General features: G+C 38.9%; 1 protein-coding gene and 1 pseudogene across 2 annotated transcripts in view; one reads left to right on the plus strand and one right to left on the minus strand.

The window, feature by feature from the left end:
- PXDNL (peroxidasin like) overlaps positions 1-17,347 on the plus strand; it is a 513,916-nt gene that overhangs the window by 345,575 nt on the left and 150,994 nt on the right. For both annotated transcript variants that reach the window (XM_035277673.3, XM_002758891.6), the window contains exons 11-12: positions 1,104-1,220; positions 2,734-2,892. In XM_035277673.3, the coding sequence (XP_035133564.3) occupies positions 1,104-1,220; positions 2,734-2,892 (276 nt within the window). The remainder of the gene's footprint in view (positions 1-1,103; positions 1,221-2,733; positions 2,893-17,347) is intronic.
- LOC144579812 (ribosome biogenesis protein BRX1 homolog pseudogene) lies at positions 13,579-16,509 on the minus strand (annotated as a pseudogene).

Genomic DNA, 17,347 nt, shown 5'->3' on the forward strand with positions numbered 1-17,347 from the left:
AAAAACCTGCCAGAACCAAGATGGCGATGAAAGTGACCCCTGTTTGTTCTCACTGCTCATTATATGCTAATTATAATGCAAAAGCATATTACAAGACACTCCTACCAGTACCAGGACAGTTTGCAAATGCCATGGCAGTATCAGGAAGTTACCATTTATGGTCTAAAATAGGGAGGAACTGCAAGTTCTGGGAATGGCTCATCCCTTTCCCAGGAAACTCAGAAATAATGTAACCCTTGCTTAGCACATAATCAAGAAGTAACTCTAGGTTACTCAGCCGAGCAGCCTACACCATTTCTCTCCTGTGGAGTAGCCATCCTGCTTTCACTTTACTCTATGGATTTCCCTCTTATTCTTTCCTGCACAAGGTCTGAGAACCCTCTTTTGGGGTCTGGATTGGGACCCCTTTCCAGCTACAAAGTCATCTGGGAAAGTTCTTTTGATCACCTAGGTGTTACTGAGGATCATTGTGCCCTTCGAAAATGGCCACATTGATTTACTTTTCATTTAATCAAAGAGTCACGGACAGAATCCCTTTCTAGGAATGGTATATGCAGCTATGAGCTATTATACGAAATCGATAATACAAAATCTGAATGTTTGGAACTCTGAATTTTGACATAGATGTGACTTTTTCAAAAGTATAATTTCAAGTGTTAGAACATTCATCTGAAGGAGCTTATTTTTCTTTCTGAAATCAATAGATCAACTCATTTCGAATTGTTTTGTGCACGCGAAAGCTCGGACAAAACTGTGTTGTTAATAGTTCCGGTACAATTTGTAGCTTTAAATATATTTATCACATCTAGTAAAATGATAACTGAGATGCTTTAATCATGGGACACAGCTGCATACGGTTTAGAAATGGTTTCTTCCTATTGGCTACTGCTGTTTTGCTTTGCAGACCAGATGCGTGTATTTCTGGCTTGCTTGCAAACAGGCACAAATATACAGAGGCACCTTCACACTCTTTATAACCTCGGTGATATATAGTTGGAAGCAAATTCTGATCACAGCACTTATTTGAACACATTTTCCTTTTTTAGTGGCACTGAAATTTGTAAAACAATTTTCAATGTTGATGTATGCTTCATTCTCTTTAGCACCTCCACAATTTACAGCAACCCCCAAGGATCAAGTGGTTCTGGAAGACCATGCTGTGGAGTGGCTCTGTGAAGCTGACGGCAGCCCACCTCCTGTAATTGTCTGGACAAAAATAGGTATTAGCACATCTACAAGTAATTGTGGGGAAATTAAACGCCTTCTTTTGTGGAGAGTAAAAAACATAGTTTCAACTAATTATTGAAGGTATATCACGGACATGAAAAAATTACACAGAAAGTGATCTTTGATCTAAATATGACATCGTCATAATTTTCATGATGTTTTGAGTTTTGGCATTTGAGTGTGTGGCCTTCCTGAGATTATTCCCTCTGGGAAATGGCTTCCTGATTTTTAAAATAAAATTATTGGAAAGTGCAGCAGTTTTAAACATTTATTTTTAAGTGGAAAATTTTCTTCTAGTACAAAATCAAATCATCAGTGAAATAAAAATCGGAAGGGAAGCTCCAACAAAGAGCTGCTGTGCTTAAAGTGTGGGTGGGTGGGCCTGGGCCTGGCAGGCGGGATCTTCACGCCCTATCCACCACCAAGGGTGCCAAATGCTTCCAGGGAACCTGGGCGTGTAACAGAGCAGAACTGACAATTGGCTGGATGAGACCTTGTCTAAGATGCCTCCAGGATTGGAAAGCCTACTTTCCATATTAGTTCAGGTACTAGATAAAATTCAAAATACGTCTACATTTATGGATTTCTTGTCTGAAAGTTCTCTATTGTTCATGAGATTAGTTTGTAGGAGGTACGCACTGGAAACACAAGGCCTTGGTTCACGTCTCCATTCCTTCATTTGCTGGTCATGTGACCTTGGGCAAACGCATTTACTGCTGTTTGCCAGAGTCCTTGTTGTTATGCTGGCAGTGACGACGTTTCCTACATCGTAGGGTGGGTGTGGGGATTGATTTGAATAATTTATACTCTTCAACATTTAGAGCAGTTGATGGCACAGGGTGTGTACACTCAGTAGGGTTAGCCATTCCTTTTTCCATCTATAACAAGACATTCAATAAGACACAAGTTTTCACTGAACTAGTTGAAAATGATCATCTCATTTCATTGTTAATGGCCATAAGAATAAAGTGTTAAGAAGGACTCAGAGGCTCACATAAGCTCAGAAGTGAAAAGTACGATGGCCTCTGCTTGGCTGTGTAGATTAATACTATGGATGTCGCAAAATTCCCATTTTTGATATACTGCCTCTGCATTTTAAATGTATTTCAGTCACGTTACTGTATTCCAAATATTGCATACACATGATAAACAATTGTCATGAAGATATCTGAAAATCAAATTTAATAATCAAATTGGTTTGGAAATTTGCTTTTTGATTATAGTACCTTTGAGGGGCGCAAACATGAAGGTTAAAAATTCACTAGGAGGCTGGCTGTTCTTTTGGTGACAGATGAGAATGCCTTGTGATACAGTAGCAGAGCTTCGAGGACAAGCAACAGGGGGTGTGGTGCGCTTCTGGGGCTGCAACGCTAGCGCAGAACCCACGCGGTACACCCTGGCACTGAGGATTTCCTGAAAGACAGATCTCTCTTTACCTACGACAGCCCGCGGCTCCGGCCTTCACCCCTCTGGGCCAAACAGACAACTTCCTTCACCTCTTTGCAGGAGGGCAGCTCCCTGTGGAAGGTCGGCCTACGGTTCTCTCCTCTGGCACTTTGAGAATTGACCACGCAGCGCAGCACGATCAAGGCCAATATGAATGTCAAGCAGTCAGTTCGTTGGGAGTAAAAAAAGTGTCTGTGCAGCTGACGGTAAAACCCAAAGGTAATACATACTCTGGTTCATATTCACATTCTGAGGTGTGCACCTCTGCCTCCGTCTTTGGCACACCTGACACGGAACTTACGACATATGTATTATGTATGACATATATAACATATGTATTCTATTCACTATATATGTCATATATATTATACATACATAAACATACATATAGGGTCTCAGGATCTTATATGTATATTATGTTATAGGACCTAAGAATTGCAGATTTGATATATTCTTCTAATCAGTCTTTTATAGAACTTCATTTTTTAGAATTTTATTTTTAATCATATTAATTATGATTGTTTTTCTTAAAAATAGTTCGTTTTTTCTTACAAAGTTTTTTACAATTGCTGTGATTAGTTAGCTATACCTGCCTAGACTATCTTACAAAAGAATGCAGCCTCTCGTGCCAGATTGGCTGAATGTCACTCTGACACTGACATATGTTTTATGTTCAGGGATGTTGGGAACACAGTGAAGACACCCCCTTCAGACTCTTTGTGACAACTGTGCTTTGATTTATCCTACATATATACACTGTGGAATGAGATTCTATTATCCATCCATAATTTATTGTCAACTGAGATATAAAAAGGGAGAAAATTCAAGATTTGAATTTCTAAAAATAATTCCAACATAAAAGTGAAAATGGTTGTTATTAATGACTATTGAGATTTTTTCTTGCTTTCTGGCTTATGTTGAGATGATGGAACTTAATTACAAAATGTGCGGCGCCTAAACTGGGTTGTCGGGACTGCTTTCCATTTCAATATGATTTCGGAAGTCTCTCCACGGTTTGCTACAGTTTGTTTTGATTTAGTGGATCTCGATTCAGAGGTGATGCATAGTGATGAGAATTTAGGAGGAGGAAAGCGAAGCTCCGCTGCATGTGTCAGCGCAGGTGTGAGAAGAAACATGGGAGATGCTGACACGCTCGTGACGCCTGGACACACATGACAGCCTACGCTGAGCTGCGACATATGGTCTGTTAGCAATTAATTTCCCCTTATAGTTTAGGCAATTAATTGATTTTTTTAACAAAGAAAGTTGAGGTTCTATGTGGGGGAAAAAGGATTGTAGCGAAGACCTGCAAATCGTTAACTCAAACGGGTGGGAGATTTGAAAATACAGTTGTGGAAAGGTGCCATGACGAACGTCTTTTCTGAAATACCAGAAGCTGGTCTGCAGAATGTTTCAAACTACTTTTAAATTAGTGTTCAACTAAAATTCAAAAATTAGGTGGTATTTACATTATCTTTTAAAATGGGACCAATTGTAAGTCCACACATACTATTAAAATCAAAAGGACACTAAAGAGCCTCGTCTTGACTTTTCCCCATTGCCAAGTCCTTTCACTTGACGTCCTCCTGCTGAGGTTTTAGATCTCCATCTGGAAGCCACTTTGCTTCCCTAGGGAGGCTTCCCTGACTCTCTAAGACCACCGTAAGTTGCCCCTGTTGAAATTAGTACTGGAATACATCATTTAATCTAGGAGTTGGCATATGTAGAAGGATTTGATAAATCTATCAAATATCTGTAGTTGAGAAAACACCATTAGCAATTGCCATGAATATGGAAGCAAACAAGTTTTTTAGAGAACAAAGAGCCCTAAGTGTAGCACCAGATTTTGTGAATGGTGGCAAGTGAGGGCCATATGGGAGGAGTTAGTTGGGATGGTTAGTTGAGTTGAAACACATCTGATCTAGGCTTCAGACGCCAGAACTATTGAAAGCTTTGATCAGATCGATTATTTGGAATATCCATTAACCTGCCCGAGTCAGGTGGATCACCTGAGGTCAGCAGTTTGAGACCAGCCTGGCCAACATAGTAAAACCCCGTGTCTACTAAAAATACAAAAATTAGCCAGGCGTCGTGGTATGTGCCTGTAGTCCCAGCTACTCAGGAGTCTGAGGCAGGAGGCTTAGGAAGGAGAATCATCTGAACCAGGGAGGCGAAGATTTTAGTAGGCCAAGATCATTCCACCGCACTCCAGCCTGGGCCACAAAGCCAGACTCTCTCTTTCTCTCTCTCTCAAAAAAAAAAATAATAATGATAAAGAATATTCGTTAACCTAAAGAGGATAGGATAGGTTGGAATGGAGAAAAAAATAAAAGCAAGAAGCCACTGGGGCTACGACTGTAACCAAGTGATACGTTATGAGATCTAGAAACGAGGATCACAATGGTGGGAATGGAAGAGTGAATGAATCCAAGGAAAAGTGGAGCAGGTCAAACATCTTACCTCTGAGATTGCGAGCAGCGTTTTCCCTCCAATACATGCTCCCAGTAATACTCTGCAGAAACTTCATCTCCTTGCAGCGAGGAACTGGCTTCCTTGACTAGATTTTGGGCATATTACACACATCTTCATGAATGTCATGTGCTATGACAGTCTCATTCTGCCTAAGGTGTCATAGTGTTGAATTTTCTTCAGGTGTTCAGTGTTTTTTTTTTTTTCTTCCCCCTATGGAGATACAAATACTATTTTATTTAAGGAATGTTCTCTTGAATTAATTCTTTTAACATTCCTTGCATATCATTATTTCTTTCCTTTTGTGGAACCCCCACATTTTGTGTATGTTGTAGTACTTCTCAAAGTGTGTTCTGAAGATCGCTGGTTGAGGGAGATCCCTGGACCCTTGCAGAGAGTTCCCTAGGTTAAAACGTTCTCATGATAGTATCAGGATGTAATCTGCCTCTTTGCTGGGTTGACATTTGCACTGATGGTGGAAAAGTCATGGTGAGGAAAAATGCTGAAGCCTCAGCCTGAACCAAGAGAGTGGGCGCCAGATGGTAGGAGTATATCATTATATCCTTTGCTTGTGGCAGAAAGTAAAAAAGAAAGGTAATTTTACTTGATGCTGTTATTGATAACAAGGGAAAATACTACTTTTATTATATCTTGACCTTTGTATACATATCCTTTCAGTAGTTTGTGTGATAAAGGAAATTATCAAAAGAAGCTACCAATTGTCAAATTTCGGTATAGTATCGAAGAATTTTTACAATTACCTGAAAAATCCTTACAAATCCTCCTATTCTTTGAAAAGCATGTCTATGTGAGGTAACGTTTTATTCATAGACTTCCACCAAAACAACTAATTGTAAGAGATTGAATTTGAAAGCAGTTCTTCTAAAAACTTCTCGTAAAATAATGCTACTCTACTCACTACTTTTATTTGTAAAAAATATAATTTTCATAAAAAATTTATTGAAAAATGCTGTTTATAATTGTAATTTGAAAATAAACGCATAAATTTTTAAATTCTCAGTAAGCAGAGCTACAAATAAACCACATAATAAAAGCTCTTAGAGCTTGTCAATAATTTTTAAAAGTAAAGGGTTCCTGAGGCCAAAATGATTGAGTGCCACTCATCTGTTGATCTTCTTTGCTCAATTTCTAGCTCTCTCATTTTCTTTTCAGTCTCTCTTTTTTTTTTTTGAGACGGAGTTTTGCTCTTGTTACCCAGGCTGGAGTGCAATGGTGCGATCTCGGCTCATCGCAACCTCCGCCTCCTGGGTTCAGGCAATTCTCCTGCCTCAGCCTCCCGAGTAGCTGGGATTACAGGCACGCACCACCATGCCCGGCTAATTTTTTGTATTTTTAGTAGAGACGGGGTTTCACCGTGTTGACCAGGATGGTCTCGATCTCTTTTCAGTCTTTTTCAGCTCTTCGTTTTTAGAGCATTATGCTGGCTTTTTCGTATCTGTCTTTATCTCCCTCATGTGTTTTGACAGTGCCTTTTCACTCCAGAGATGCCTCTAACCCTTACTTATGCATTTTGTTTTTTCCACTAGTATTTTGGTTAATTATATACAAATATTTGTAAGCAATAAATGACATTAGTATTTTACAGAAAAATCTAATTAATGAAAATTTAGGTGGAAAGAGAGAGAAATCTAAACTGAATATAACAAGGAGGAAACAAGTTGTCAGCTATCAGAGCACAGCAGATGTTCAAATTATGACTCCAGCATAGCTGTAGAGGCTGTTAATTATCCCATGTATTAAACCTGTGGAAGAGCTACCTTTAGTAAATCACGCGGTCAGGCACTTTTCCAGGAGGAACTATCACTTCTTTAAATAACATTTCCAATGTTATTTAAATTGCTTTGGGGGTTAGAAAATAATGAATGCCATAAAGTATTTTTAAAAACAAGCACAATCTTGATAATAAAACTCCAAGCATTATTTAAAAAGCAAAGCTCTTACATATCCACACGAAATTCAAAATGAAAATAAATAAATGTAATCATAGAAAACCAAAGACTGCAGTAGCACATTGAAAACATTGGTGGTGTTTATACCAGAAATGTAAGAATGAAACAGTCGTAGGAAAGCAATGAATGTATTTTATTAATTCATATATTTTATATTAATAGATTTAGGGAGAAAAATCATGAGCATTTCCATAGCTACTAAAAAGGCATTTGTTAAACATTCAAGGTTTATTCTCATCAAAAAAAATCTTCATAACATAGGTCTGAATAAATATTTATTTAACATGATAAAATAGATCTACTTATTTCATTAGCTAGAATCTTAATCAACAAATGAGATAATATTTTCACTAAAGAAAGGAATATTTTCAGTAGAGTTTTTTTTTCAGCAACCAAAGATTTCTACTCTTATTGTCATTTAATATAAATTTCGAGTTATAAGTCATCAACATTAGATAAGACACATGACAAAGAGTAACCAAGAAAATTCTGAAGAAGAACCAAAATCAAGGAGGGCTAATCATACTAGATACTAAAACACATGATAAACCTACAGTAATTAAAATATACCCAGATGGTATATTAGAAAACGACATGTAATTTACAGATGTGCTCCATTTTATCTGGGAATTAATGTGTGAAAAGGATAGCATTTCCTCTCCATGAAGAAAGCAACTCAATAATAAAAGTGTTGGGGATAACTCAGTAGACATAAGGAAAAGTGACCCTGGGTCCATGTCACATGGCTCTTGTTTTGGAGGTGTCTTTTCCAGTAAGGGTACAGAAGGAGGGAGAAGGACAGCCTGTTGACTGGAAGCCAGCAGCGTGGCGACCTCTCGTTCTGTTGCTTCATGGGCTTGCCTGGTCATCAGGGTGCTCTGCACGGGCAGCTCCCAGGCTTCATGTGTGTATTATTCAGAGGCCGTACTGAAGTCCTCTGGTCCTCTATTACTTGATGTTGGACATCCAGCTCCAGCCATTGGTATTTCAGCCAGTCTTATCTCCTCTTAGAACTGACCCCGGCTAATGGGGTTTCCTCACTCAATGGACAGTCCTACAGGGCATTTATCACCTGAAAGAGAGTTTAAGTCACCATCGTACGTCACTATCACTAACCATCAGAGTCATCTGTGTACCAGTACCGAGGGACTTCAGCATGTTCATGGAGAATGCATATTACGAAAAAAAACTGTGCATGGATTTCAAAATTTTTTTTTGCACTAAAATAAATTGACACTGACATGTCACATTGCCATGCTGCTGTGTCTTTCAGCTCTGCCTTTGCTCTCTAGTTCTCTGCTGCTGTTCACCTCTACCATATCATCAAGTCCACTGACCAAGCAGACGTCTAACTACGGAAGTAATTGCCAGTCACTGCAATTGGGTGACACTTTCAATTATATGGGAGACAATTCTCTCCATATCCAAGAAAATGAAGGGCCTTGTATTGGCCTGTTCTCATGTTACCATGAAGAAATACCTGAGGCTGAGTAATTTATAAAGAAAAGAGGTTTAATTGGCTCACAGCTCTGCATGGCTGGGGAGGCCTCAGGAAACTTACAGTCACAGTGGAAGGTACCTCTTCACAGGGTGGCAGGAGAGAGGATGACTGCCAAGCAAAAGGGGAAGCCCCTTGTAAAATTGTCAGATCTCGTGAGAACTCACTATCACGAGAACAGTTTGGGGAAAACCATCCCATGATCCAGTTATTTCCACTGGGTCCAGCCCTTGACACATGGGGATTATTACAATTCAAAGTGAGATGTGGGTGGGGACACAGAGCTAAACCATATGGTGCCTCTTACCCTGAGCACTGCACTGCCCAAAGGACACGGACCCCTCTCTCGCACAGTCACCTGGTGGTGTCGGACAGGCTCTGGCTCTGCTCAGTAAGGCCCGCAGTGGGGAGGCTGTGTGATGCTGCTGGCCCTCTGCACCTCTTGGCTGGGACACATCTCACTTTTCTCTCTGTGCCTTAGGCCTTAGCAGCAACGCTAAGACAACTGAAAAAGTCCTCTCAATATTCTGTTTCCTGTGTTTTCAGACCCTTCATGGTCTTACTTGTTTCTCTGTGGCCCAGTTCAGACTCAGAAATGTAGCTTTCTTCCAAGATAGATACTTTAGCTATTATTTTAATTTTAAAATGTATTTCACAGGCAGAAGATAAATATTGAATAAATGTGCACAGTTGTTTGGTACGGGTGAGGTGTTGTGGGCTATGTAGAGTGTTGTGGGAGCTGCAGTGTGGGAGAGCTATCGTGGGTGGTGTGGACTCATTCATGATATTTCACCAGTAATATTCTCAGAGGTCCCTGCCACATGATTTATTATTATTATTTTCCAGTGGAATTTTTTAAATCTCAGTAGGTTTTGGGGGAATAGGTGGTGTCTGGTTACATGATTAAGTTGTCTAGTGGTTATTTCTGAGATTTTGGTGCACCTCATTACCCAAGCAGTGTACATTGTACCCTATATGTAGTCTTATCTCTCACCACCCTCGCGCCCTTTCCCCCGAGTCCCCAAAGTCTATCGTATATTATTATCTCTTTGCATCCTCATAGCTTAGCTCCTACTTATGAGTGAGAACACACAGTATTTGGTTTTCCATTCCTGAGTTACTTCAGTTGGAATAATAGTCTCCAATTCCATCTACGTTGCTGGAATGCCATTATTTCATTCTTCTTTATGGCTGAGTAGTATTCCATGATATATGCATATACCACAATTTTTTTATCCACTTGTTGATTGATGGGCATTTGGGCTGGTTTCACATTTTTGCGTTTGGAAATGGTGCTTTTATAAACCTGCATGTGCAAGTATCTTTTTGGTATAATTACTTTTTTTTCTCTGGGTAGATCGCTAATGCTGGATTGTTGGATCAAATGGTAGTTCTACTTTTAATTTTTTTTTTTTTTTTTTTTTGAGGTGGAGTCTCACTTTGTCACCTGGGCTGGAGTGCAGTGGTGTGATCTTGGCTTACTGCCTTCCAGGTTCAAGTGATTCTCCTGCCTCAGCCTCCTGAGTAGCTGTCATTACAGGTGTGTGTCACCATGCCTGGCTAATTATTGTATTTTTAGTAGAGACAGGTTTTCACCATGTTGGCCAGGCTGGTCTCAAACTCCGGGCCTCAAGTGATCCACCTACCTTAGCCTCCCAAAGTGCTGGGATTACAGGCATGAGCCACTGCACTCGGCCCATACTTTTAATTCTTTAAGGACCCTTCACACTGTTTTCCATAGTGGTTGTACTAGTTTACGTTCCCATCAGCAGGGTAAAAGTGTTCCCTTTCCACCACGTCAGTGCCGGCATCTTCTATTTTTAAATTTTTTGATTATGACCATTCTTGCAGGAGTAAGGTGGTATCACATTTTCTCTTTGATTTGCATCTCCCTGATCTTTAGTGATGTTGAGCATTTTTTTTCATGTGTTTCTCGGCCATTTGCATTTTCTTTTGAAAATTGTCTATTCATGTTCTTAGCCCACTTTTTGAAGGGATTATTTGTTTTTTTTTTTATTGCGGATTTGTTTGAGCTTCTTGTAGATTCTGAATATTAGTCCTTGTTGGATGCATAGATTGCAAAGATTTTCTTCCATTCTGTGGGTTATCTGTTTACTCTACTGATTATTTCTTTTACTGTACAGAAGCTTGTTAGTTTAATTAAGTACCATTTATTTATCTTTGTTTTAGTTGCATTGGCTTTTGAGTTCTTGGTCATGAAGTCGTAGCCTAAGCCAATGTCTAGAAGGGATTTTCTGACATTATATTCTATAGTTTTATGGTTTCAGGCCTTAGATTTAAGTCTTGAGTTGATTTTTGTGTAAGGTTAGAGATGAGGATCCAGTTTCATTATTCTCCATGTGGCTTGAAAATTATCCTAGCACCATTTGTTGAGTAGGGTGTCCTTTCCCCACTTTATGTTTTTGTTTGCCTTGTTGAAGATCAGTGGGCTGTAAATATTTGGCTTTATTTCTGGGTTATCTATTCTGTTCCATTGGTCTATGTGCCTATTTTTATACCAGTATCATGCTGTTTTGGTGACTATGACCTTATAGTATAGTTTGAAGTCAGGTAAAGAGATGCCTCTAGATTTGTTCTTTTTGCTTAGTCTTGCTTTGGCTCTGCAGGCTCTTTTTTGGTTCCATATGAATTTTAGAATTGTTTTTTTTCTAGTTCTGTAAAGAACATTGGTGGTATTTTGATGGGAATTGCATTGAAATTGTAGTTTGCTTCTGGGAGTATGGTCACTGTCATTGATTCTCCCCATTTATGAGCACAGGATGTGTTTCTGTTCATTTGTGTCATCTATGATTTCTTTCAGCAGTTTTGTAGTTTTCTTTGTAGAGCTATTTCACCTCCTTGACTAGATGTACTCCTAAGTACTTTATTGTTTTGTATTTTGCAGCTCTTGTAAAAGAAGTTGAGTTCTTGGTCTGATTCTCAGTTTGGTTGCTCTCATATATAGCAGTCCTACTGATTTATGTACATTAATTTTGTATCCTGAAACCTTGCTGAATACATCTATCAGTTCTAGAAGTCTCTTGGGTTTTCTAGGTGTGCAATCATATCATCAGCAAACAGTGAGTTTGACTTCTTTTTTTTTTCAGTTTCCAAACGGTTATTTTATCAGATTGTTTGAACCTTAAATTGACCCTGTTCGCAATCCAAAATAGTTACCTGAAGTTTGCTGTTTTGTGTGTATGTGTGTTTACTTTTATCATGTATTTGTTTTTCTAAACTCTTTGGCACAATTTTCTGGGGGCGCTCAGACTGCCACAGTACAAGTCAGGAGAGGGTGTTTTCTTTGTGCTGCCAGTTCTGATGATTTAAATTTTGGTTTGTTTGGGTTGTGACTTATTTTGTTTTTGACGTCTGCATTCTTTTTCTACCCCCTCCCCCCCACTTCTACATTCACAGTTGAACCATATTAGGAAAGGTGCCTTGATGAAAAGATCAGGATAGGAGCTCTGACCATTCGTCAGTGTTTTCCCCAGAGTAATAATAGTAATTAAAACAAACAAAACCTAAAGAGTGTCTTTCCTCTTTTCGTTTTTTTTTCTCTTTTACATCTCTTGTGCTGCATCAGTAGACAGAACTTCGGTTCGTTTTTATGAAACACAACATCTAACTTCTTCTTTGACTGATTTGGATGGGTTTTGTTTCTTTCTCTTGTCTGATTGCTCTGGCTAGGACTTCCAGTACTATATTAAACAGAAGTGGTAAGAGTGGGCATCCTTATCTTGTTACAGTTCTTAGGGGTAGTGACTCCAACTTTTCCTCATTCATTATTATGCTGGCTGTGGGTTTGTCATAGATGGATTTTACTGCCTTAGGGTATGTATCTTCTATGACCGTTTTTCTGAGTGTTTTAATCATAAAGCGATGCTGGATTTTGTCAAATGCTTTTTCTGCATCTATTGAGATGATCATGTGATTTTTGTTTCTAATTCTGTTTATGTGGTGCATCACATTTATTGATTTGCATATGTTAAACCATCTGTGCCTCCTGGTCTCAAACTCACTTGATCATCATGGATTATAATCTGATATGCTGTTGGATTTGGTTAGCTAGTATTTTATTAAGGATTTTTGCATCTATATTCATTAGACATATTGGACTGTAGTTTTATTTTTCTAGCATGTCCTTTCTTGGTTTGGTATTAGGGTGATGCTGGCTTCACAGAATGATTTAGGGAAAATCCCCTCTGCTTCTATCTTGTGAAATAGTGTCAATAATATTGGTACCAATTCTTTGAATGTCTGATCGAATTCAGCTGCGAATCCATCTGGTCCTAGACTTTTTGTTGGAATTTTTTCTTATTACTGTTTTAATCCCACTGCTTACTATTGATCTGTGAAAAGTTTCTGCTTCTTCCTGGTTTAATCTAAGAGGGTTGTAAATTTCCGGGAGTATGTCTGTCTCCTCTGGGTTTTCCAGTTTGTGCACATGAAGGGTTTTCAAAGTAGCCTTCAATGATCTTTCGTATTTCTGTGGTATTGGTTGTAGTAACTTCTGTTTTGTTTCTTATTGAGTTTATTTGGTTCTTTTCTTGGTTAATCTTGCTAATAACCTATCAATTTTATTTATCTTTTCAAAGAAACAGCTTTTTTTTCATTTATCTTTTGTATTTTGTGCAGTTCTGCTCTGATCTTTGTTATTTCTTTTCTTCCGCTGGGTTTGGGTTTGGTTTGCTCTTTTTTCTCTAGTTCCTTAAGAGGTGACCTTAGATTGCATATTTGTGCTCTTTCAGACTCTTTGATGTTGGCATTTCAGGCAATGAACTTCCCTCTTAGCACCGTGTTTGCTGTATCCCAAGGTTTTGATAGGTTCTGTCACTATTATTTTCAGTTCAAACAATTCTTAAATTTCTATCTTGATTTCACTGTTGACCCAGGGATCATTCAGGAGCAGGTTGTTTAATTTCCATGTAGTTGCATGGTTTTGAGGGTTCCTTTTGGAGCTGACTTTCAATTTTGTTTCACTGTGGTCTGAACAGTGAGATCATGTGGAAGAAGGGCCTTTGGCTCTTTCTCAGGTCCTGCACATCTTTTACTTGCTGATTCTCTCTGTGTTTTACAGCTGTGATGGGTCTTATCACGTGGCAATGCATTTTTGGTGTCTGGTAGTGAGAATTTTCATATAAACTTGGTCCTTCAAAACTTCCCTGGAAATAAGCTTATGGTATTTAAGACAAAACAAGGTCCTGTTTCTAGAAAAACAGCATCTTCTTCTATGATATGAAACTTCTGAAACTATATCCTATTATCCAAAATGGTGAAAGTGAACACATGGTCCACGAATGGTTGGCTTTTGGGATTGTACCATGGTGTACTAAATATCTGAATTAAGAGCTCTTTTAACAAAGCATAATGTGATAATTCATCAAAAGCAGGGTCAAGACAAAAGGGATTGAGAACTTTTCAAACAGTTTCCAGTCATTTTTAGTTCAGCTAGGGTATGAATATTTTCAACAAGAAATTTAGCAGACGGTCAATGAGGATTTCTTTTTTTTTTTTTAACTTTTTATTGCATTTTAGGTTTTGGGGTACATGAGCAGAACATGCAAGACAGTTGCGTAGGTACACACATGGCAGTGTGTTTTGCTTCCTTTCTCCCCTTCACCCACATTTGGCATTTCTCCCCAGGCTATCCCTCCCCGGCTCCCCTCCCACTGGCCCTCCCCTTTTCCCCCCAATAGACCCCAGTGTTTAGTACTCCCCTTTCTGTGTCCATGTGTTCTCATTTTTCATCACCCACCTATGAATGAGAATATGCGGTGTTTCATTTTCTGTTCTTGTGTCAGTTTGCTGAGGATGATGTTCTCCAGATTCATCCATGTCCCTACAAAGGACATGAACTCATCATTTCTGATTGCTGCATAATATTCCATGGTGTATATGTGCCACATTTTTCCAATCCAGTCTATTATCAATGGGCATTTGGGTTGATTCCAGGTCTTTGCTATTGTAAACAGTGCTGCAATGAACATTCGTGTACATGTGTCCTTATAGTAGAACGATTTATAGTCCTTTGGATATATACCCAGTAATGGGATTGCTGGGTCAAATGGAATTTCTATTTCTAAGGCCTTGAGGAATCGCCACACTGTCTTCCACAATGGTTGAACTAATTTACACTCCCACCAACAGTGTAAAAGTGTTCCTATTTCTCCACATCCTCTCCAGCATCTGTTGTCTCCAGAATTAAAGGAGCTGAAAAACACAATACGAGAACTTCACGAAGCATGCACAAGTTTCAATAGCCAAATTGACCAAGCAGAAGAAATAATATCTGAAGTCGAAGATCAACTCAATGAAATAAAATGAGAAACCAAGATCAGAGAAAAAAGCGCAAAAAAAAAAATGAACAAAGTCTCCAAGAAATGTGGGACTATGTGAAAAGACCTAACCTACGTTTGATAGGTGTACCAGAAGGGGACGAAGAGAATGAATCCAAGCTGGAAAATACTCTTCAGGACATCATCCAGGAAAATTTCCCCCACCTAGCAAGACAGGCCAACACTCAAATGCAGGAAATACAGAGAACACCACAAAGATATTCCGCAAGAAGAGCAACCCCAAGGCACATAATCGTCAGATTCAACAAGGTTGAAATAAAGGAGAAAATACTAAGGGCAGCCAGAGAGAAAGGTCGAGTCACCCACAAAGGGAAGCCCATCAGACTCACAGCAGATCTCTTGGCAGAAACACTACAAGCCAGAAGAGAGTGGGGGCCAATATTCAACATCCTTAAAGAAAAGAACTTTCAACCCAGAATTTCATATCCAGCCAAACTGAGCTTCAGAAGTGCAGGAAAAATAAAATCCTTTGCGAACAAGAAAGTACTCAGAGATTTTGTCACCACCAGGCCTGCTTTACAAGAGCTCCTGAAAGAGGCACTAAACATAGAAAGGAACAACCAGTACCAGCCATTCCAAAATCACACTAAATGCTAAAGAGCATCATCATAATGAAGAATCTACAACAACTAAAGGGCAAAACAGCCACTTAGCATCAAAATGGCAGTATGAAATTCACACATAACAATATTAACCCTAAATGTAAATGGACTAAATGCACCAATCAAAAGACACAGACTGGCAAATTGGATAAAAATCCAAAACCCATCAGTGTGCTGTATCCAGGAAACCCATCTCACACGCAAGGATACACAAAGGCTCAAAATAAAGGGATGGAGGAAGATTTACCAAGCAAATGGAAAGCAAAAAAAAGCAGGAGTTGCAATTCTTGTCTCTGATAAAATAGACTTTAAAGCAACAAAGATCAAAAGAGACAAAGAAGGACATTACATAACGGTAAAGGATCGATAAAACAAGAAGAGCTAACGATCCTAAACATATGTGGACCCAATGCAGGAGCACCCAGATACATAAGGCAAGTTCTTAATAACTTACAAAAGGACTTAGACTCCCACACAATAATAGTGGGAGACTTTAATACTCCACTGTCAATATTAGACAGATCAACCAGACAGAAAATCAACAAGGATATCCAGGGCTTGAACTCAGACCTGGAGCAAGCAAACCTGATAGACATTTACAGAACTCTCCACCCCAAATCCATGAGGGTTTCTTAGCTGTAAAGTAGATGCATTTATTACAGGTTTTCATTTCCTAGAACTTGTTAATCATAAAGAGCTTATGCTTATGATCCATTTTAGTATCTTCTTTTTGAAGGAGGCATGAGGAGTCTCAAGTCCTGCATAACACGTCTTGTTCTGAAAGGTGTTTGTTCCCCTTGCAAACAGGGCCTGGAATCCAGGCGCTCTCTTCTTCCTCCACCTCCTCTGCGGTGGCCACAGGACCTCTTGTTGGTTTCTTTTTGGCTTCTTCTCCTGAACTTCCCGCCTCCACGCCGTGTTTTCTTGGTTGCCACCATCTTGCCTCCGCAAGAATTATTTGTTCCCATTATCCACATCTTCTATTTGTAAAGAAAATGTTATTCAATCTAAACAAATTCCTCAGCTTTATTTGGTTTGGTTTTAACTTGTTTATTTCAGCCATTTTACCACGCTGCAATGATACCTTTCCATTCTTGACTGGAGTCCAGTGTCATTATTTTCTCTTACAAATATGTTGCATCTAAAAAAAAAATCAAACAAACAAAAATGAAGCAAACAAAAAACACTGATGAGAACTTTTTTGTGTGTTTTTGTCCATAAATTTGATAAAATGTGGAAATAACGGGCTCTTTATCTGGGTGACATTGATCTATTAACTAATGTTTCTTGGGTATAGATGTTTGATTATCATAAATCCTTTATAAAGAGCTCCTTTCTACCCTGTTTTTACTATCTTATATCCATAATGAGGCAATCTATAGAATGCTAAAACCAAGATATATTATCTCTGTGGCAAACTGATCTGTGTTATTTTCTTTCATAATTCTGTGACTCAGTTTCCTCATCTAATAAGTGTTCATGATTATCATAATTTGGGGGTAATAGCAATGCCATTAATCTGCAGTGTTTAGAACATACTAGAATTCATAGTGTCTTAATTCTAGTAATGTCAACCTTCTTATTTCCCAGTAGTTCCAAAAGATGATTAGCAAACCTTCTGAGAACCATTGGTTACATGGTATAAAATGCATTTAATGCATATTTAGTGCAAACCGTGTGGTGCTGTTGCATAACTGCAGACACTGGAGCGACCGCTGAGGTTACGGAATGAGTTTATTTCAGGTGTACACTGGCCCAGTACACTGGTCCCCTGAC

The sequence above is a fragment of the Callithrix jacchus genome, chromosome 16, assembly GCF_049354715.1.
Source record: "Callithrix jacchus isolate 240 chromosome 16, calJac240_pri, whole genome shotgun sequence".
Lineage (NCBI taxonomy): Eukaryota > Metazoa > Chordata > Mammalia > Primates > Cebidae > Callithrix > Callithrix jacchus.